The 22,990-nt window shown below is 44.0% G+C and overlaps 1 protein-coding gene across 1 annotated transcript in view; it reads right to left on the bottom strand.

Annotated features, from left to right (window-relative positions):
* The window catches only part of RIOK1 (RIO kinase 1), a 98,817-nt gene that overhangs the window by 29,049 nt on the left and 46,778 nt on the right, over positions 1-22,990 (bottom strand). Inside the window, exon 14 of the mRNA XM_085895742.1 lies at positions 20,564-20,629. Within this exon, the coding sequence (XP_085751868.1) occupies positions 20,564-20,629 (66 nt within the window). The remainder of the gene's footprint in view (positions 1-20,563; positions 20,630-22,990) is intronic.

Here is a 22,990-nt window from a genome sequence, read left to right as displayed (position 1 = left end):
TAACAGACAGACCAACAAACAAACAAGCAGTCATAGACTGGTACTTACGAAATCGTCAACTTGACCTCTGACCATGTTTAATAAAAGCTGTCTCTAGAGAAGGTAGCGACGCAAACCAGAAGTTTTTTTACGATGATTCTGTACAAAACCATCAAAAATCGAATGTTTGACCTCACTGTGACCTTGACCTTTGACCACTTTTGACCAAAATCTAATCAGCGCTCGCCATCACTCGTGAGGTCAAATCAGCGCTCGCCATCACCATCACTAATCAGCGCTCGCTCGTGAAACACGTGGTGTAATTTGACACCAGAAGCTTCTTCCGTTCGAGTTATCGTGCCTACAAACAAACACACACACAAACAAACAAACACACAAACAGATGACGGAAGTCATCAATATACTTACGAAATCTTTGTTTTCGTAAGTAACAAACAGACAAACAAACCGGACGATCACAATATCCCGCTCCCTCCCTCCGAGGGGGGGGGGGAGGTGGATAATAAACCCCAATTGTTAAATGTATCAGCTCGTTTTGTGTTTGTTGCATTGGCTCGACATGACGCGTGTTGGAGGATTAGCATTGGGAAATTGTTAAATCTGACCGACGGTTCTCGGCGATTAAGCCACTCGGAATCGCACACGGTATGAGCGTGCTTAAGCGGCTCATTTCCGTACGAGTTCCGTCGAGGGTGAAATTCCCCGGTAGTCGGACCACGTGGGTACTTTGGTAAATTGAAGTTGGCAATCGACCCTACCCCACGTGGTCTATCCATTGGCGAACTTCGGTCCAGTCAGGACCCGTCCGCCCCGGTCCGGGGGGCGACCACCTATACATTCCGGGCGATCGAGCCGAGCCAACTCCACTGCTCCGTCTGGTAGTCGTGCTCGTGGCAGATGTCCCGGCCCCGCAACAGTATATGTTCGGTGTGCACAGGGTTCTTTCCTTCCAAAATTGCCTGGGCGCCCAAACTCTGTGGGCATGGGGAGGTGGTGGCCCCTCGGGGTTGCATCCACTAGCTTGGGTGTGAACACACCACAGGGTGCAAGTCTAGGTGACGCAGTGGAAACGAGCCTGCCACGGGCCAAACGACAAATTTAGATTTTCAGTGGGTTTGTTCTTACAGAACAAACCCTAGGTTGTTCTGTATGAACAAAGGTGGAACTGTGGAAACTTAATTATTGGAATGCAATTTATAATAAGGTGAAATGCAAAATTAACAGTTTAGTACTTTGACAAGTAATTTAATAAACATACATGCTGAGAAGGCTAAGTAAGAAGCAGAATATACACATTTCTTTGCTTTAGTCATAAACAACCTTATAAAACCTTATCTGTTTTGTGACCATTGTTTGGTGACCATGTTCATCAGCAGAGCAAAACGTGACTCTTTCCTAACTCCCCCTCCCCATACCCCTTCCCGAGGCTGCAAACAAACCAAAACCCCTTTATGTCGAAAATTTGAAGTCCACAAAGGTCCATCTGATATCTTGGTAAAAACTGTATATATATATATATATATATATATATATATATACACACGATATTCTATGTAGTTTTAAGTCTTCAGCTTGCAACTATGTAGCAAGTTGAGGCCTTCCTTCTGTGCACAGAAGTGTCTTGTATTTTATTCAATAAACAGCTTGTATTTGAATTATAGTTTCCTGTGACCAAAACTGCTTCCAAACGTGAACTTTCTGCAGTGCCGAATGTGTCTCGTCCTGCACAATGAACTTAATTTCCATATTATGCATGACTAAGCTTGCACTGTACCATGCTCGTTTCATTTCGTGTAATGCTGTGCACAAGTACAAGTCTTAACACACAAGGCACTTTTGCTCATCGATGAATATGCTGTCTGATAAAGACATCATAAAGAATATGAAGAAACTGAATGGGATAAAGACACCTCCATGTACATTTTAGTCGACAGTAAGTCATGCTCAAACATGATGGTCTCTTAATTCACGATTCCCAAATGCATGATTGTGAACTAAACGACAATTTTACAGGTTGTTGATGGAACGTTTCCGCATAATTTGACATGTGGCGGGAGCAAACATCATGTGTTGCAACTTTGGCGGCATTGTACATTGGGAAATGGCCGATTTCAGCATACATTTTTGCATCTGAGTGGACAAATTCCTGTGGACATTCATCACCTGCTGGTTCGAATGTGTGGAGAATCAACAATGGATGTGAAAAAGTTCGGAGTTGACTCTGGACGCCGAGAGAGAGACGTGGAAGGAGAAAAATCTAAACTCATTCCAGATGACCCTGAACAAGCCATTCACGAAACAACATTCAGCGTGTGGAAGAATTAATGAAGAACAAACACAGAATAGTGGGAGATGAAATTGCCATTGGCCACACACATCAAATGGTGGATACATACATCGTACATACATACATCTCCAAATATATATAATTTTGCACACTGATCTCAAAATGTCAAAGGTTTCTGCATGCTGGGTGCTGCAAATGATCACAGATGACCAACCCACACAGTTCTTTAGGTCACAGAACATGGTGACCAGGAACAATGGGAGTGGGGGGAACACAATTTGTGAACCTCATCATGACCGACTATAGACGAAACCTGGATGCCCCTCTTCAATCAAGAAGCCAAAGTTAATTGGCAGTGTAAGAATAGACTCCACTCCACCAAATGAATTTTGTGTGCAGGCATCTGCCAAGAGATGGTGATGGTAGTCATCTTTTGGGATGCCCATGACATCATTCTCACTCATTACATTCATAAAGGGACACCATTAATGGTGACCGTTACCATTAGGTGTTTGGAAAACTACTTCTGTCAGCCACGCAAGATAAGCATCCGAAACTTGCATGGTCATGGTTTCAATTCCACCGAGATAATACGCCACATCAGGCTCGCTCAGGTGCAATAATTCTTCACAGAGCAGTGCATTGAACTGATCCCATAATCGACCAAATTCACCAGATCTTGCACCCAATCACTTGTGGCCATTTCAAAAAAATGAAAAAAAGCCTTCATGGTTGCAACATCTCGTCCAGATCAAGGATGGAATCAGCAATTTATCAGTGGGCTCTATATACCCCTGAAGAAATCTTTTCTACAGCATTCCCATCATGGGTAGACAGGAGCCAAAACTGTATAACTCACCCTGGAGATTGTGTTGAGAAGTGAGAGACCATTTTACATTCCTGAGAGTTTCCTTCTGTATCCATCTTGTCCACCCAGGTGTCCTCCCCCACATCTATTTATTTGTCCAAGTCTCCCTCATTTTTTTTTTTTTTTTTTTTTTTAAATCACCCCGCTCTCTACTGTTCCTTATATTCTGTTGTCGTACAGATACATTCAGTGTTCTAGCTTTTCCTGGTGAGAGGAGGGTACGGTGAGGAGGGTTGGAAGCCAGCCCAGAGTGGAGAGGAGTATTCAATCAAGCTACGGATGAAGGACTTGTAGGTGGATAGGAGTTCAGGTGTGACAAGGACCTTTGCACGACAGAGGGTTCTCAAAGGCCACTGGGTTTGGAAGCAAACTTTGAAATGTGGCATGCTAAGAGAATCATGGCTAAGAGTGAGGCCAAATTTTGAGCGACTGAACTTCTGTGAGAGGGTTGTTGAGAAAGTAGATGGGAGGGATTACGGTGCAGGAGATAGAGATAGAGACAGAGACAGAGACAGAGACAGAGACAGAGACAGAGACAGAGACAGAGACAGAGACAGAGACAGAGACAGAGACAGAGACAGAGACAGAGACAGAGACAGAGACAGAGACAGAGACAGAGCAGGAGAGACTCCCTACCATGAAGCATGTAAATTGGCTGAATGGTGACTGTTACCATGAGATGTTTGCAAAACAGCTTCTGTCAGCCAAGCAAAATAAACATCCGGAACGTGCAGTCACGGTTTCAATTCAGCGTTTGCCATATGGTTGGCAGCAATCCATTTGCAAATATCATAAATATAAAAAATAAACATAGGGGCAATAGCCCTGGGCGCTCACCTGGGAGTAGCTGGTTAAGATAACCAGGGAACGACTGGTAGGGATGGATGACCCACAAAATATGTAACAGAGAAGAAAGTAACTACCTATGGATCTTCTTCTTCCTCTTTCGGCTTGCTCCCGTTAGGGGTCGCCACAGAGGATCAACCGTCTCCATTTCGCTCTATCCTCCACATCTTCCATTGACACTCCAACCACCCGCATGTCCGCCCTCACCGTATCCATGAACCTCTTCTTTGGCCTTCCTCTTCTCCTCCTGCCTGGTGGCTCCATCTTCAACATTCTTCTCCCGATATACTGTGCTTCCCTCCTGTGCACATGTCCAAACCATCTCAATCTCGCCTCTCTCACTTTGTCTCCAAACCGTCCTACCTGCGCTGTCCCTCTAATATACTCATTTCTTATCCTATCCATCCTCGTCACTCCCAACGAGAATCGCAGCATCTTTAATTCTGCCACCTCCAGCTCCGCTTCCTGTCTTTTTGTAAGCGCCACCGCCTCCAAACCATACAACATAGCTGGTCTCACTACCATCTTATATACTTTCCCCTTCACTCTTGCAGCTACCCTTCTGTCACAAATCACTCCTGCAACTCTTCTCCACCCACTCCATCCTGCCTGCACTCTCTTTTTCACTTCTCTCCCACACTCTCCGTTACTTTGGACAGTTGATCCCATGTATTTAAACCAATCAACCTTCCCCACCTCAACTCCTTGCAACCGCACCGTATCACCACCCTCCCTCTCATTTACGCACATGTACTCCGTCTTACTCCGACTGACTATCATTCCCCTTCTCTCCAGTGCATACCTCCACCTATCGAGGCTCGCCTCAGGCTGCTCCCTACTCTCCCTACAGATCATGATGTCATCCGCGAACATCATAGTCCATGGAGACTCCAGTCTGATCTCGTCCGTCAACCTGTCCATCACCATTGCAAACAGGAAAGGGCTCAGAGTCGATCCTTGGTGCAATCCCACTTTTACCTTAAACTGGTCCGTCATTCCTACCGCACACCTCACCGCTGTCACACTGTCCTCATACATATCCTGCACGATCCTCACATACTTCGACACCACTCCAGACTTCCTCATACAATGCCACAACTCCTCTCTTGGCACCCTATCACAAGCTTTCTCTAAATCCACAAACAAACAATGTAACTCCTTCTGGCCTTCCCTATACTTCTCCAGCAACATTCTCAAACCAAACATCGCATCAGTGGTGCTCTTTCCTGGCATAAACCCATATTGCTGCTCAAGATAGTCACCTCTCCTCTCAACCTCGCTTCCACTACTCTTTCCCACAACTTTATCCCTCTGTAATTTCCACAGCTCTGCACATCACCCTTATTCTTGAAAATCGGAACCAGTACACTTAATATCCACTCCTCCGGCATCCTCTCACTTTCCAAGACTTTATTAAACAATCTGGTTAACAACCCCACTGCCATCTCTCCTAAGCACTTCCATGCCTCCACTGGTATACCATCTGGGCCAACCGCCTTTCCACTTTTCATCCTCTTCATAGCAGTCCTCACTTCATCCTTACTGATCCACCCCACTTCCGAATTCACTATCTCCACCTCTTCCAACCTTCTCTCTCTCTCTCTCATTTTCTTCATTCATCAGCTCCTCAAAGTACTCCATCCACCTTCTCAACACACTCTCCTTGCTCGTCAGCACATTCCTATTTGCGTCCTTTATCACCCTAACCTGCAGCACATCCTTCCCGGCTCGGTCCCTCTGTCTTGCCAATCGGTATAAATCCTTTTCCCCTTCTTTTGTATCCAACTTCTCATACAGCTCGTCATATGCCTTTTCCTTGGCCTTTGCCACCTCTCTTTTTGCCTTTCGCCGCCACTCCTTGTACTCCTGCCTACTTTCTTCATCTCTCCGACTATCCCACTTCTTTTTCGCCAACCCCTTCTTCCTTATACTTTCCTGTACTTCCTCATTCCACCACCAAGTCTCCTTATCTTCCTTCCTCTGTCCAGATGTCACACCAAGTACCTTCCAAGCTATCTCCCTCACAACTTCTGCTGTAGTTGCCCAATCATCCCACCCATCTTTACCACCATCCAATGCCTGTCTCACCTCCTCCCTAAATTTCATGCCAGTCTTCCTCCTTCAGCTTCCACCATCTGGTCCTTGGTTCAGCCCTCACTCTCTTCCTCAACATCACCTCTAAAGTCATCCTACAGACCACCAATCGATGCTGTCGAGCTACACTCTCCCCTGTCACCACCTTCCAGTCACTAATCTCTTTCAGGTTGCATCTCCTGCTTAAGATGTAATCCACCTGTGTGCACTTTCCTCCATCTTGTATGTCACCCTGTGTTCCTCCTTATTCTTGAAATACGTATTTACCACTGCCATTTCCATTCTTTTTGCAAACTCTATCACCATTTGCCCTTCCACATTTCTCTTGTTGAGACAGTACCTACCCATCACCTCCTCATCCTCTTTATTCCCTTCCCCAACATGCCCATTGAAACCTGCTCCAATCACCACTCTTTCATCCTTGGATACACTCTCCACCACTTCATCTAACTCACTCCAGAAATCTTCTTTATACTCCATCTCACACCCCATATGTGGGGCATATGCACTGATGACATTCATAATCACCCCTTCAATTTCCAACTTCACACTCATCACTCGGTCAGACACTCTAATTGCAGAAAGAAGCAAGGTGTTTGCAATGTCTGCAAATGTTTTCTGGTCCCCCTTCATCTTTTGAACCAAAGCCATGCCATCAATAATTATCGTGGCTGATGGTGTGGGAATGTTCTCTGCTTGTGCATCTTTTTGTAATGCTCTGGCCAACACAGCTTTGTTTGTCTTCCTGATACTCTCATCTTCACAGGCTCGAGACCATGGCAGCAGACCTAGGGGATGTGCCAGGACATCTTTCATATCCAGGTTCATTCTTATTTGTGCAATGAGTACCATTTGCCCAAACAACTTTCAGTCTGCTTTCAGAATCATTTCTTTTCCGTTTGAAGAAACTTTCTTCTGCTTCTTGGTCACATCTGAAAAGGTCTTGAGCCTCAGCTTAGGCAATGGATCATGAAATTTCATGACTGGTGGACTTGATTCGAGTCTTTCAGACTTAAAGCTCTGATAAGCTGCCTCACCATGCTTTTCTGCTTCTCGCAACTGTGTGGCAATCTGCCTTGTTGCAGCAGCAGCTGTAGCAGACTGACTCGTTCTTGTTTATTTTCTTCAAAGGGATTAACCCAGTTTTGCAGGGTTTCTACAACAGCATTGACAGCCAGTTCATCGTTTTTAATTCTGCTGTTTTGTAACTCTACATGTCCATGATCAGATTTGCCTGTGACTGACACGTCTCGGAGATGATGCAAGAAGGATGACCGGTATTCTGCTGTCAGGAAGAACCGACTCACTGCACCAGGTTTGAGACTATACTTGCGCACTCCTCCCGCAACTTTTGTGTCACGATTGGCTGTCTCTTCAATTGTCCGGTCCAAGGGTATCTTAGCAAAGGGGTTCTTTTCTCCTCGTTGGACAGAAAACTCTCCTTCAAGGAAGTGTTGAAGCACTTCTGGATGGTCATTTCTGAGCTGGGACATTTCAGCATAGTATACTGGAAGGTACCGGGCATAATTCTGTCAGTCATAGGCGAAGCACCAGACAGTCATGCCATGAACTGCAGCCATGTGCAAATTCCAATCACCTTCTCTGGAAGAGTGAATTAGGGCCAGCAATACTCCCCCAACCATGTCAAAGTATGACATCCATAACGCTGAAAGAGGTCCATTGGTGTGCCGTAGATGTTCACAATATTTCTCAAAGTGTTCCAGCATCTGCAAGAACAATTCATGGTTCAGCGTCTCTTCATATTTGGAACTTTGATGAGAAGTGTCCAGAAGATCACTCAGTAATTCCAATAACTGATCGATCTGGTTCATCTGTATAGGTTGTTGTTCCTTCAGCCATAGCAGAAATCCCACCCATAGCAATCTGAAAAGGGCCTCATATATGTATTTGTGCGTTCGGAGAAACCTGTTGTACTGTCTGCCTGCCATGACACTCGTTACAGACCCCTCTGCCACTATTCCTGCCTCAATGCAAAGGTCACACAGACCTGCATCCTCAAAACGTTTTCCAAGTATTCCCAGAAAGTTGCAGACCATATGAAAAGAGCCGAGGCGAAGAATTACTCCAGGATATTGACAACTGTGTTTCCACAGAACTTCTGCCACTTTGGAATAAAGGGCCTGGTCGAATACCAGTACAACCTCTTGAAGATGTAGGCTTTCTTCTACCTTCATTGACCTGTTCAAAATCTCAGCTGCTGTTGCCATGCTGGTTGCTGGAAAATTGATTGGGTTAAGATAGCCCATGTTGTGCTGATGAACTGTCTGGTCCTGTCTCATAATGATGTTGATTCCTGTCCATCCTGGAATAATTTGGTTTTCCGGGTGCATTTGCCAGAGAAGAATCCAGATCAAGTCCTTTCTGTGGATGGATTTTTGAGGAAGAGCGTGGTATTCTTCAGCAACTGTTTTGCTTCCAGGTCCTTCTCATTTCCCAGTGTTATAAATTGGAAGTTGTTCTTCATATTTGATGGAACGTTGCTTTTTCTTTTCTATTACAGGTCGTGCCGATTCCAGCTTCGGACCATACACCTTTTGTTGGACAATGATGCCATTGACCCTGTGGCTTGTTCCTGCTCCTGTTGCAGTTTCCTTGAGGAAATCTATATTGTCCCAAACGAGAGTGGAATATATGTAGGGGTCAACACAATCAGGAAGTGGGACAGAATCATCTGAGGATGACGCTATTTTCTGAAGGCTCAAGGCAGTGTCGTTTTCCTCGAGAACAGTATATGAAACTCCATGCCCTAGTTTGTTCATTATCTGGATGATTTCCGAGTTTCCTGTCAATGTTTTCACTGCATTTGATAGCAAGATGTGCTTCGGTGGTTTCACACGACCACAGGTGACACTGTAGACCAGATCTTGGCCATATGAATCCACTAACAGTTGAATTTTCTGCGATGCACTGTATTAGCTTGGTTCACCTGAAAGGACACACGTTATGAAGATTTGCAGAAGTTCTGGTAATCGGAAGCCACTCCAGTTCACCAAAGCGGGCATGAAAGGCCACACTTGATCCTGGAGGATCTATTTTATGGAAGATCAAATTATTTGGCCAGCTTTGATAACGACAGAAGAATCACCAGATGTTACTGCTTTAAGGGTTTCTATCTTGTCCTTGAGCTTCTGGTTCTCTTTCACAAGTTCGTAGATTGTGAGAGTGTGAGGGAATATGAGTGTTTTCCTTTTATCATCTTTACAGAAATGTAAAGTATCTGCAAATTCCTTTTCAATATTTCGTCGAATATGCTTCTTGGTGGATTCTTTGGTCATGGTGATCCCTGTGTTTGACATTACCTCAACGACGATTGCTGTGAGATCAATCATCTTTAATACACGAGGATTCGTGAATAAATCATCATGGATAAATGTGTAGAGCGATTCGTTCGCATGTCTTTCAACCTCGTTGTACAGGCAGTCTTCTTCGGCATCAGGAGACACAACAGTTGTTGCAGTTTCACCGCCTTTATTAGTGTACATGTGGTAACATGAGTGTTGGTAATGTGCCTCAGCGGCAACTAAGTCTCTTGACGCAACTGCTAAGATCTTCGGGTCGCTCTTTTGCATTGCGCACTCCTGTATTCTCTTATCGCATCGCAGCTCTGTGCACTGTACAATTGATTCTCTTGTTCTTGATGTTTTTTTTTATACTTTTCTCTTTCACAGAATATGCATTTTGTTTCGTAATCCCTTGCTGTTGAAGGATTTGACCTGGGGAGATGTTTACTGCTACCAAATATTGTGGTTTCACCATCACGCCTTTCTCGATGTTTTTCTAAGAGCTGAAGGTCGCGTTTCAATGTAAAGCGTGACCGACACTGTCTATGGTAAACTATGTCAGGCACCTGTCCTTCTGATAGATTTTGAGCTTTCTTCAGCAATGGGGCATGCTGACGTACACATGCATGGATGAAACATCTTTTGGTGAAGTGAGCAGAGCTTGGGAATATTCCTCTGGATAATGGATAACACAAAAAGGTTTAGATCTTTTGCTTGGGGGCGAATCTGTTTGAAAAGCGGTCTGTGAGGGCCCTTCACCACTGTTAGAGGATTGCATGGCTATTATTCTTTATGCTTGATTGGGATACCTGAAATAAAGCAACAACAATCATTTGTTATAATGAAAACAAACGCAACTTATTGCATGAGTGCAGTCTCAAATTACTACATGAAGCAAAAAAGTGCATTGCAACAGTACAGATTTTTGCATTTCAAGCCTACAGACAGACTAAGGAATGAACGATTTTGAATATATGCTATAATATGATTCGATATGTTAGAAAAACACATAATCTATTTCTATCTACCACCAGTACAATATTTTTTAAATGTTCAGGGATAAGGCCACAACTCAAAACGATGGAGTGAATCATCACTTATACTCCAAACTGTAAGGAATTCCCTGTATAGATTACCAGACAAGTGATGGCCAAGTCTTGGTATAGGCCTATTGAGTATCAAATTTCATCAATAGATGGATCAGCCACTGAATACTAACACCTAGACTAAATATTCTTAAACATAACACAAGACACTAATATCGCTTTTTCATTTTGATGTATTCCACTTGTTTTGCTGCATGACAAGGAAGGGTTTGATGACATCAAGTATGGTTTTAATGGAATCCTCATATTTATGAAAACATATATGCAGACAACAAAATCACTCCTTTATCAGCAATGCCAACCCTCCCGATTTCATCGGGAGGCTTCCGAAAATTCACCCAAACTCCCGCCCTTACGATCACTATCCTTATCCTCCCGAAATTTTGATATTTTTGCACTGTTCACCAATCAGAATGTACTAGTATGAGAATTGAATGAAAAGCATCGTCTGCTACGTATAGCATGTGGTAACTCCATAACGTTCGCTGCTACCAAATTGTACGTAAAAAATTGCAAATTCAAATGAGGAGCAGCGAAACATTGGGTCTGGATCTCACTTATGCGATCATGCACTGAGATTTAGTGCATGCGGTATGTGTGCAATACAGTGCATGCGGTATGTATGCACAGTGTATATGCATGCGATACGCTCACTGCATGCAGCTGGGCCCCGTACCAGCCCGGCGGTCGGGACCACCGTGCGGTGTTTAATTTAACAGCCGCTAGAGTTCTACGAGTCGCGCTGCAGCTGTGGAACATCGACTTCGAAGTTACCGATGCTTCAAGCCCTCGATGTTGATTACGAAATGGCAGAAAAGAAGCTTACGAAGACCAAGAAATGGTCTCAGAAGTACAAGACCGAATACAGTCTCCAATACCCGTGTATTCGAAAGTCTGAAAGAGGAATTCATCATGCGTATTGTACAGTATGCAGCGTTGATATTTCAGTTAAGCACAGAGGTCACGATGATATTCGGAAGCACGTTGGAAGCAAACGGCACACAGACATTGCAAAGGAGAGATCTTCGAGCACGAGTACCGGTACACTTCTGAATTATTTCACCAAACAAGGGACAAGCGAGGAAGAGGATGTTACCCGAGCAGAACTTCTCTTTAGTGGATTTATTGTGGAACATAACTTGCCCATATCAGTCTCAGATCATGCTGGACCTCTATTTCAAAAGATGTTTCCAGATTCAAAAGTTGCTTCAAAGTATGGATGTGCAAGAACAAAAACTTGCAAGATGTGCAAGATGTGCAAGAACAAAAAAAAAAAAAAAAAAAAAAAAAAAACAAGAAAAAAAAGAAAGAAAAAAAAAAAAAAAAAAAGAAAAAAAAAAAAAAAGAACAAGAACAAAGAAGAAAAAAGAACACTGGTCAACAATTTTTTACTTTCTGAATGTTGTCTAGATTTCTACAAGTGAATTAGGGTATTCTGGCACTGCTGAATCAGGAAATGGCATCCGTTTCTCTCCATCAGGTCAGGTTTTTGTGCTAAGTTGATTTGAAAAAATCAGATCTTGTGACAAAATCAATTACATTTTTGTGGCATTATCAGCTGATTTTTGTCAACACATATCATCCTAAACATGTTTTAAAGAAAAAAATGTTTTGCCAACAACATTTATTGATTACATGATAGAAACATCGATTACTGTCATCTGAATGGTGGGCATTGATAAAGGTAAGTACAAGTAAATTGCATGTTGCGTCACCACTGTTCAAACTTCAGGGCTTGAACTTCCGTTTCTTCGAACTCCTGGAATGTTCAGCGGCAGGGAGGTCTCTCTTCAGATTCCAACAGTAGTCAGCCATCATGACTGCGTCCCAGCGACCCTGATACCTGGTCTCCATCTCCTTCATGTCCTGATGGAATCTCTCCCCCTGCTCGTCACTCATTGAACCCAGGTTCTCAGGAAACCGGTTCATATGTGAAAATAGGTAGTGCATCTTGATGCTCATGTTGCAGCCCAGGTTTCTGAAAGCAGTCAGCATGTTGTTGACAAGTTCTGCGTAGTTTCTGGCCTTATTGTTGCCAAGAAAGTTCTTCACTACCAAAACAAATGTCTTCCACGCTTCCAGTTCCACTTCGTTCATTGAGTTTTTGAACTCTGGATCTCTGATGAGCTGACGGATCTGAGAACCATCAAAGATGCCAACTTTCAACTTCTCCATGGTCAATCCTGGAAAAGCCTGGCACAAGTAAGTGAAGCAGTCACCATCTTTGTCCAGAGCCTTGGTGAACTGCTTGATTAAGCCGAGCTTGATGTGCAGCGGTGGGAAGAGTATTCTGTCTCTGTCCACCAGAGGGTCGTTGATGACGTTCCTTTCTTTGCATGGCACCAATTCCTCCCGCACAGGCCAGTCCTTCTTCGTGTAATGCTGAGCACGGTCCCTACTATCCCACATGCACAGAAAACATGGGTACTTGGTGAAGCCAGACTGTTGTCCCAACAAAAAGTTCACCATCTTCAGGTCAACACAAATAAACCACTTATGCTGATCATAACCAATTTTCTCCAGCACGTACTTCACCGCTTCATACTTCTCCTTCAGTGTAGTCGAGTGAGCGATGGGTACAGAGGCAAACTGGTTGCCGTTGTGTAGCAGAACACATTTCAGTGATCGCTTGCTGCTGTCAATGAACAGTCTCCAATCTTTGGGTTCGTACTGTGGCACTCCACGCTTGAGCAGAAGCGCATGTCATAAATTGGCGCATGTAGGTATTGTACATTCTTCAGAGTTCGTTATTTCAAGAAATACAACTTTTTTGTATCACATTATTACAAAATCTGCCCCATTAACTTTAGTTTTGATCCACGAACTTTATGCTTTGCCTCACCAATTTTTGGAAGATTTTGAGGTTTTATGACTTCAAACTGATCCCTTTTCGACATAATCACCCAGAACTATCGTACCTGAATACTTCTTGTCATTAAAATAATTATTTCCAATCAAAACAATTATTTGACATGACATTTTACCCCCACCAACTTCTTCTAAAATGCTCCACACATGCGTACATGTGAACAAAAATGTAAAAAACGACATGTGGCCATATCTCAAAAACTTGACCTGATTGAACAAAACTAATATGAGTTTTGGATTCAGCGCATCAGATTCGTCCTAAATCAGCTTAAAAAATGCAGACAACAAATTTGTTGTTGACCAGTGTAATTGGTGAGTTGTCAAATGTTACTGCTTCATCTATTGCCGATATTGCTAGACTAGCTCCATTTAGCCTAGCTCCAGACGGTAGCAATGACAGTGGTGAGGCCCAGCTATATCCTGTCCTGATTTCGTACTATGACAACAGTGCTGGGATTGTGAAGCAAGGTTTGCTAAGTTTGCCTGCGTGCAAACAAGATTCCACTGGAGAAAACATTTTCAAACTGCTTGATCATGAGTTCAGTGACAGGAAAATTCCGTGGGGAAATTGTGTTTCCTTTTGTGCTGATAATGCCTCTGTCATGGTGGGCAAGCACAAAGGAGTCGCTGCTTATATCCACAAACAAAATCCAGAGTGCTACATCATGGGATGCCCTTGCCATATGATGCACAATATGGCCAAGAAGACGGCTCAGGCCTTACCCATTGAATTAGATGACTTTCTCATCGATATTTACTACTACTTGGACAAAAGTAGTAAACGCGTCAAAGGAGTGAAAGCACTGCAAGAACTCTGTGATGCCCCGACACACAAGATTCTGAAGCATGTCGCAACAAGGTGGCTGTCCCTTGGTCAGTGCCTAGACAGGCTGATTGAACAGTGGGAGCCACTTCGCCTCTTCTTCAAAGAAGAAGTACGAAGAAAAATGCAACCAACTGTAGCCAAGACTCTAACAACGAGCAAGAAGGACGGCACTGTATCTACTGCCAGTACTGGCACTGCAGGATCAAGCACTCGTGGAGCAGCATTCACCACTACCACTGCAGTATCTGCTGCGAAGAAGACAGCAGGGACAGCACCAAAACCAATGCTGAGAGCAGGGAGCATCACCGGCCCTTCATCACGTTCATCTACAAAGCAGATTCCTTCAGAGTCGAGAAAGACTGTGATAGTCCCATCTACAGGCAAAGAAGGACCCAAGTTAAGTTCTGCTTTTGCCAAATCACTTGATAGAAGCTCAGCAAAACCTTCGAATCAGAGGTCTTCTTCCTTGGCTGCACCTACCTCAAGCTCTCTCCTCAAACGTAAAATTGGATCTGGTACTACGAGTCTGACCTCTTCTGCTGGCAGTAAACGCAAGTGTGATCGCCCTGCGGCTAAATGTACTACGAGTTCTACAACTAAAAGCGCATCTTCCTCAAACACTGTGCAGGAATCTAGAGAAAAACGTGTCAACAGGATGTTCTTGTCTCCACAAACAAAACTCTATTGTTTCTTCCTTCGATATGCTAACAAGCTTTTTGAGAAGGGGAATCTTCTGCTCCAAAGAGACGAACCCTGTATTCATCTCCTGCATGGAGAATTGAATGGTCTTCTGAAAGATATCTTCGTACGGTTTTTGAAACCATCGGTGTCATCGGTTGCTCTGGTAAATGTACCCTTCTCTGACAGAAATCATCAGAAGAATGATGAGGACCTCATGATTGGGAACGATGCCAAACTGTATATAAGGGAACAAAGGAGTCTCAAGAAATCCACCTTCACTCTGAGTGAGTCAGACATCCAAGGTTTCTTCAGTGCAGTTCGCTCATATTATGTGAAAGCCTGCAATTACATCTTCAAAACCTGGCCGCTAGATGATGAATTAGCCAAGCATGCTCAGGTGCTGGATGTTAAGCTACACCAAGAAGTGGGGTTTGACTGTGTGGAGTTTTTCATCAAGAAATTCCCCTGTCTGTTCAGTGGCGGTGATAGTGACATAGACAGTCTTGAGAGTGAATTCGCTCACTACCAGGCAGACGCCTCCATAGCTACAATTGCTACTGAGACAGTGAGAGTGGATGAGCAGTGGCATCGGATTTCACAGCTCACAGATCCCTGCACTGGTGCCAAGAAGTATCCTAATTTGAGCAAAGTGATGAAGGGAATCTTGGTCATTCCTCATTCGAACGCATCATGTGAGCGGGCACTCAGTCTTGTACGGAAGAATCATACTGAATTTCGTCCCAATTTGAGTGTCAAAACCCTGGAAGCTCTCTTAATTGAAAAACTAGCTCATAACACCCCTTGCTACCAGAGAGAATACAGCAAAGACATAATCAGAAGGGCTAAAAGAGCCACACAGCTGTCACTCAGCAAAGCTGCCATGGAAAAAGCAAGCAGCAGTAGTACCAGCCAGTAAGGTAAGAAAAATATTGCTTCTTTTGTGCTTTTTGTTAATCTTTGATTGTCCCCTAACTTACTAATATTAACATACATGTAACATTAAAAAGTGCACAATTTTCCCCTTTTTTTGTTCAAAAAGTGGGAATTCTTAACATGTTAAATGCTCCAAAATAGGGCTCAGAGGGCACTAGAGAGCGTCTAGAACCCCAGAGCTTCCAGGGCCCTAAGGCGGGCCCTGGACCCCGACGCATGGGTCGAGCGCTCCGCGCTCGAGATGTGCGCTTCGCGCACATTATTTGGTGTCGGTTGAAAATCCTCCCTAATTCTGATTTCCAAAAGTTGGCATCTCTGCTTTATGTGGAATATTTCCAAAGTAATGACACTTTTTGTATTTGCGGAATGTTGGATTTTACATTTTGAAAGAGTTTCAATTTACTTTATCTATTTCAAGTGGTGTATATAACATCGGATAACATATAAGAAGTAGTGTATCAGAGCACTGCAGTTAGAGCAGAGAGTGGTAGGCTCTTGACAGAGGAGTCTGAAGGGAAGGCCCGCTGGGCCGGTTACTTTGAGCGGTTGTACCAGGCTGATCCCCCAGCTGTCGAGTTGGACGCCAAGGGTGTTACAATCCCTGTTGCTGACCCTCGATTCAACTGTGGTCCACCTTCGCTTGTGGAAACACGGGCTGCGGTGAACCAGTTGAAACGGGGCAAAGCTCCAGGGATCTGTGGCATCCATGCTGAACTTCTCAAGGCTGGTGGAAATGCTGCACTCATGTCACTGCATGCAGTTTTGTGCTCTGCCTGGAACACAGGCATCATCGCAACCGATTGGAAGAGGGGCCTTGTTGTTCCTCTCTGGAAAGGGAAGGGTGATCGCCAAGACTGCAACAACTACCGAGGGGTGACGCTGCTCTCAGTGCCGGGCAAGGTCTTTGCTCGGATAATTCTTGATAGGGTTTGCCACCATCTGCTTGAGCACCAGCGTCCAGAGCAGTCAGGCTTTACACCAAAGAGGTCAACGATTGACCGTATCCTTGCTCTTCGTGTCCTCACCGAACGCAGACGAGAGTTTCGGCAGGGGCTGCTTGCAGCCTATGTTGATCTCTGTAAAGCGTTCGATTCAGGGAATCGGGATGTCCTCTGGAGGATTCTTGGTCTTCGTGGGGTGCCACCAAAACTGATCGATCTGATGTCTGAACTCTACTCTGGTACTGAGAGTGCTGTGAAGTGTGGTGGTACCATCTCTGCCTTATTTCCAGTTGTTACTGGAGTTCGTCAGGGGTGTGTACTGGCCCCCACACTTTTCAGCACTTGTATGGACTGGATTTTAGGGAGGATGTCGGAGAGATCAAGCTGCCGTGTATCGTTTGGGAATGTCAAGATCTCGGACCTTGATTTTGCAGATGATGCAGTCATCTTTGCGGAGACTTTAGATATCCTTTTGGGGGCCCTCGAGGTGCTGAATGAGGAGTCGGAGCCGCTGGGATTACGGGTTTCTTGGGTCAAAACTAAGATCCAGGCTTTCGGTGACATCTTGGATGCTGCTGTCCTGTCTGTGTCTGTTTGTGGTGAGGATGTCGAGGTCGTGGAGAGATTCACTTACCTTGGCAGTGACATTCATGTCTCTGATGGCTGTGAGTCAGAGGTCAATAGATGTCTGGGTCGGGACCTGGGGAGTCATGGATTCACTGGATCATGGGGTGTGGCGCTGCCGGTACCTGTGCGGGAGGACGAAAGTCCGAGTCTTCAGGTCCTTGGTACTTCCAGTCTTGCTCTATGGATGTGAGACTTGGACTCTGACCAAGGATCTGAGATGCAGACTTAATTCCTTTGGTACCAGGTCTCTTCGGAGAATCCTTGGCTATCGCTGGTCGGATTTTGTGTCCAACGAGCGGTTGCTGAAAGAGACTCGGATGAGATTTGTTACCTGCATCGTCCGTGAGCGTCAGTTGCGGCTGTATGGACATATGGTTCGTTTTCCTGACGCTGATCCTGCTCACCAGATTCTCTCAGCGAGGGAGTCTCATGAGTGGAGGAGGCCAGTGGGCCGACCACGTGCCTCGTGGTTGCAGCAGGTTGACCATCATCTCAAGGAGATGGGGATGGGCCTGGCATCTGCCTGGGGGATGGCCAGACGGAGGCCCCTGGAGTACCGGCGGAAAGTGGACGCAGCGACGCGCTGTTCTGGCACATGCCGCCATACCTGACCTGACCTATATAACATCATAGTAATGAAATATGCAGCTCCATATGCATATTCTGCCATGTGGATTAAAATTTCTCAAATATTGAAAAACAACAGGAATTCAGCGTCGGTCATTTTGAATTTGGCTAATTAAACGCTTCAGCTACTCTGTTTTGCTTGCAACCATGCATTTCCACAACATAGAGGTCATAAGCTTTCCAATGATACCAAACACAACTGGGCACTAATTTGGTACCGACAAAGTGGTCGGCCTCATGGACTAAGTGGAGGAAGTCAGGAATCCAAGAGGGGAGTCAGCCTTGGATTCCATAACCAGACATTTTGCAGAGCAAAGCAGGTTGCCAGACTGGATCAGAAGCTTGTCGTATGTCCAGAGAGACTGCCCTGACCTCACATCCAATATTGAGGGCCCTCATCCATTGCTGAGAGAGTAGAAGCAGCATGTCCAAGGTAGAGCTGCATGACCTGGTCTGAATCCCAATTGCTGATCTGAGATGAGGTCATTGGAGAAAATAAAGGATTTCACATCAACTGTGATGATGGATTCCATGAACTTGCTGATTGGCAGTAAGCTAATGGGTCTGTAGATAAGGAGATCCATTTTCACACCTTTTTTATGCAATTCAGTAATGTTGGTGGATTTCCAAGCCGATGGAAGATGACCTAGAATAAATGACTGGGTCAAAATGGCAGAGAGGAATTGCAAGAGCAGCAGAGCAGGTTTTTAAGACTCGTGAGCTGATGCTGTCCAGTCCAGTTGCGGAATCAGTCGAGGGTTGCCAGAAACTTCACTTCACCTTCTCAGGTGAAAAGAGAGAGTCCAGAAGCAGTTGGGTATGACTGAGAAGGGTGGGTACAGAGAGAGTGAGGGGTTGGGGACATAAGATTTGGAAGTAAACAGAATCGAGGCATTCAGCCTCTTCATGAGCAGAATAACCTGTGGTGCCATTTGAAGTGAGGGAAAGGGTAAGAGGGGGAGCATACACCAGAGAAAGACGTGACAAGGTGTCAGCAGGTTTTAGAAGAGGGAGACAAGTTTGAAAGTTAATTCTTGAGGTTGTATAAATGTTGTTTTCTGGCTCTTCGTGGAATGCAAAACAGGAGGCATGTCAATGTTCAAAATGGAGGCATTTGTAAGGCAGATAATGCAACATGGAGTTGAATTCCTAGACTGAATTGGCACGGCAACATGGAGACACAAGACTTAACTGCTGTCATTCAAAAGCATGGAAAATGTACGAAGTCACAGGTCACAATGGCTTCAGTTTTTCAGGAGCAACTAAGCATTGAGTTTTCACAAATTTGAGGCCCCACATCATCATGGAGAATCGCCAGATATGAACAACATGGAGCTACACCACCAGGGTTGCATAAGCGTATAGCTGTAGCGCGCCGCAAGCAAAGGCCGCATGTCGCCTCAATCCTATAGTACAATGGAGTGCAATGGGCCTGCTTCGAAGATCGGCGCCTTGAGAAATGCCATGAGTAGAACACCTGTTGCATCCACACAGCAATGCTGAACTTGGGGGAGACCTCTCTGGCTGTTGTCCTCACACCTCCAGAGAAGAGTGTGAGAGTGAGGGTGAGGGTGACAACTGCCATTGAACTGAAGAGCATGACCGAGCCCCAGTGATGACAGACTCAACCTCTTAGTATTAGCTCTTTTAGACTTCATCCCAAGCATAGCCTTTTGCCTTCCAATCACCAATCACATGGCCAGAATTCCCAGCCTTCTCTGGGCACATGCCCATACATGCCCTTTGTCCTTCAGGTAAGATCTCCAATGATCATTTGACTTGGTGCCAACTTACTCATGTCCAAGGGCTTCTCAATCAGGATGACTCTGCTGGTTTACATAGACCATTGCCAATTAAATTCTCACTGCATCCCAAACTATGTCACTTTGATGAGAAAATGATTTTCCATTTCATTATTTTTACATCTCCATAATTAAATATACTAAATAATTTTATGACCTAAAAATATTAATAACCAGAAGTATCCGAAATACAAAAATCATATCAACAAAACAGCACTTACGTGTATCACATAACATCAAAATGATATTAATAATGCTTCCGGCACCCTTGGTGCGGAGGCATAAAAAATAAAAATACATAAACAATTATCAAAAATATGAAAATTCTCATTTTGTTGTTTGCCTGTTAATTCATATTACTCCACCCCATGTGATGAATAATAGCAGGCATGGAATTGTCACCCCATCGGGGGGGGAGGGGTGGGGGAGACCCTGTCGTAGACAGGCCCTCACTGCTCCTATGGTTGGCATTCAGTGTCCCAGACGTGGTGGGGGAAAGAGTGTGGCATCTGAATAATGTATATGTGAGAATTGTGTGTGCAGCCCATGGGTTGCCCAGATAGCCCAAATGCAGAGCACTGTTATGGTTTCCCAGAGGACCTGGGTTCGATTCCCAGTCTGGGAATGTAGTTTTCCCACATATACATATAAACAATAAAGTCTATCATTTCAAGTAATATCTTTGCTCTGCAGACGATTTATGGACAAGCTCAGATATGCCTGATCAACGTTAAAAACATAAAATGCTTGTTTACCTCTTCGTCCACTTTATCTTGGTTGCTTCGCTCCGTTTCTGTGCGTCCCACTGCAATCTCCATTGCCTGTAATAAACGGTGTTAAGCGATCAATTCAGCTGCTCACGATTCAGATATTTTATCACCAATGTTGACAACATTAAAAGCAAAAAGATTCCATATTTCAACACTGTTCCCCTTTATTTTTGCTGAAAAATATTACGTTAATTCATACGTGACGATCTAAAACAACCAATCAAATCCATGCAGGTTTATGTGCTTGCATGGAAAAAAAGAAACAAAAGGTTGGAAAAGTGTGGTGTTTAACAGAGTTGTTGATAATCAGAATAAACAAGTAAAAATTACCCCCGGTTGGGGGTGACGGTCATCTCTGAAGCTCTGTAGATGTGGATCTCTGATCGGCTTAGAATGACTTCGATGTCATCTTGTCTTTTGGTTGAACGTAAAGAACGAAAGGCCGGGAGTAAAAAGGATAGAAAACCTCAGAAATCAAACTACATTTCTGAGTTATCCGGAGATAGATTTTGAAAATGGTTTATTTGGAACATTTATGATCAATGTGTCTTCAAAAGGATAGAAACCGGACCTCAGAAATCAAACCGCATTTTTGAGTCATAAATGGTGGATGATATTTTGACAATGGATGATTTCACAAGTTTACAGCATCGGTGACCTTGACCTTCAATGAGGTCTAAAGTCATAGCGTCGTGCATCACTCATCAACCCCTTCCTACATACCAAGTTTCATCAAGATCGGGTGAAATTATTTTGACCGTATCACGTCGATGATTTTTCCAACTTTGAAGACACGTGACTCGATAACCAGGACAAATTAAAAAAAACGGCCCAACAAAATTTAGATATTGTTCCATATTATCAGAATCCGAAGAAATTTCCAATATCGGATCACAAACGGCGGAGGACATAGATTTTGAAAATGGACGATTTCGCAACTTTGGAGTGGCCTTAACCTTGACCTTCAATTGTGTAAAAAGTCATACCGTCGTGCATCACTCATCAACCCCTACCTACATACCAAGTTTCATCAAGATCGGGCGAATTTTTTTTTTTTTACCGTATCACATCGACGATTTTTCCAACTTTGAAGACACGCGACTCGATAACCAGGACAAATTTCAAAAAACCGGCTTGACCACATTTAGATATTGTTCCATACTATCAGAATCCAAAGGAATTTCGAAGATCGGATCATAAACGGCGGAGGAGATAGATTTTGAAAATGGACGATTTCGCAACTTTGGAGTGACCTTGACCTTCAATCGGGTCAAAGGTCATACCGTCGTGCATCACTCATTGACATTTACCCACATAGCAAATATCAAGAAAATCGGAAGAAAAAAATGGGGACGTGTGTCCGTACGTACTGACGGACATCGAGACTGGTTTTATTAGGTCATCTCTAACGAGATGACCTAAAAAAAAGACACAATATAATAGACCCCCGTTGTGTTAACTAATTTTGCTGTAGGAGTAAAATAGCTGGTCGATATTTATGGACAACTAAAATGGCCGCCAGTCTCAGTTGGCCATCTTTTATCAGATCGAAAAATAAAGTGAGGCACACGTGTATGCCACGATGTACTGTGTTTGTGTCAAGTTTGAACAAAATTGAACCATACATGTCTGAGAAATGGTTGGGGACACATTTAGGTAGCAAAATGGCCACAAGTTGGCCATCTTGGATCCGATCTCAAAAATAAATGACATGCATATGTAAGCAATCATTCTTTATCTGTGTGCCAAGCTTGAACAACATCGGTAAACGCATGTCCGAGAAATGGTTGAGGACGTGTTCAACATTAGCTTCTTTTTTTACAACTAAAATGGCCCCAATCGGCCATCTCGGTTATGATCTCAAAGAAAAATGAAGTGAATATGTAAGCAATCCTTCGTTATCGGTGTGCCAGGTTTAAACAAGATCGATAAATGCATGCCCGAGAAACGGTTGAGGACGTGTTTGATACTGGTATTTTTTTTTTTTTACAACTAAAATGGCCAGCAGGCGGCCATCTTTTATTTCACCACAAAATAAAATGATGTGCATATATATATATATATATATATACTATCATGTGTTGTCATTGTACAAGTACAAATAAAATCGGTCCAGACATGTCCGAGATAATGTTGCAGGCGCACGCATGCACGCAAAATCGAGACCAAATCCATAAGCCCCCCATCCCCCCCCCCCCGTTTCGGATGAGGCCCAACGAGGAATAAAAATACTTTGCGGTCAATGTAAAATATAAAATAAGTATTCTGACAGGATCACCAGAGACATTATGCTCTTCCCAATGCCAAACATGTGATTTGTTTCTTTCTTCTTTGTATTTTTTTTACTTTGAAGGAAATTTGCATCAAATCAGAAAGAAGAAAGGATCAGTATTTTGACGGCCGAGTCCTGGT

The sequence above is a fragment of the Eptatretus burgeri genome, chromosome 9 (genome assembly GCF_056783735.1).
Source record: "Eptatretus burgeri isolate ZD-2024b chromosome 9, Ebu_testis_v1, whole genome shotgun sequence".
In the NCBI taxonomy this organism is placed as follows: domain Eukaryota; kingdom Metazoa; phylum Chordata; class Myxini; order Myxiniformes; family Myxinidae; genus Eptatretus; species Eptatretus burgeri.
This window is presented reverse-complemented; position numbering and strand designations above follow the sequence as displayed.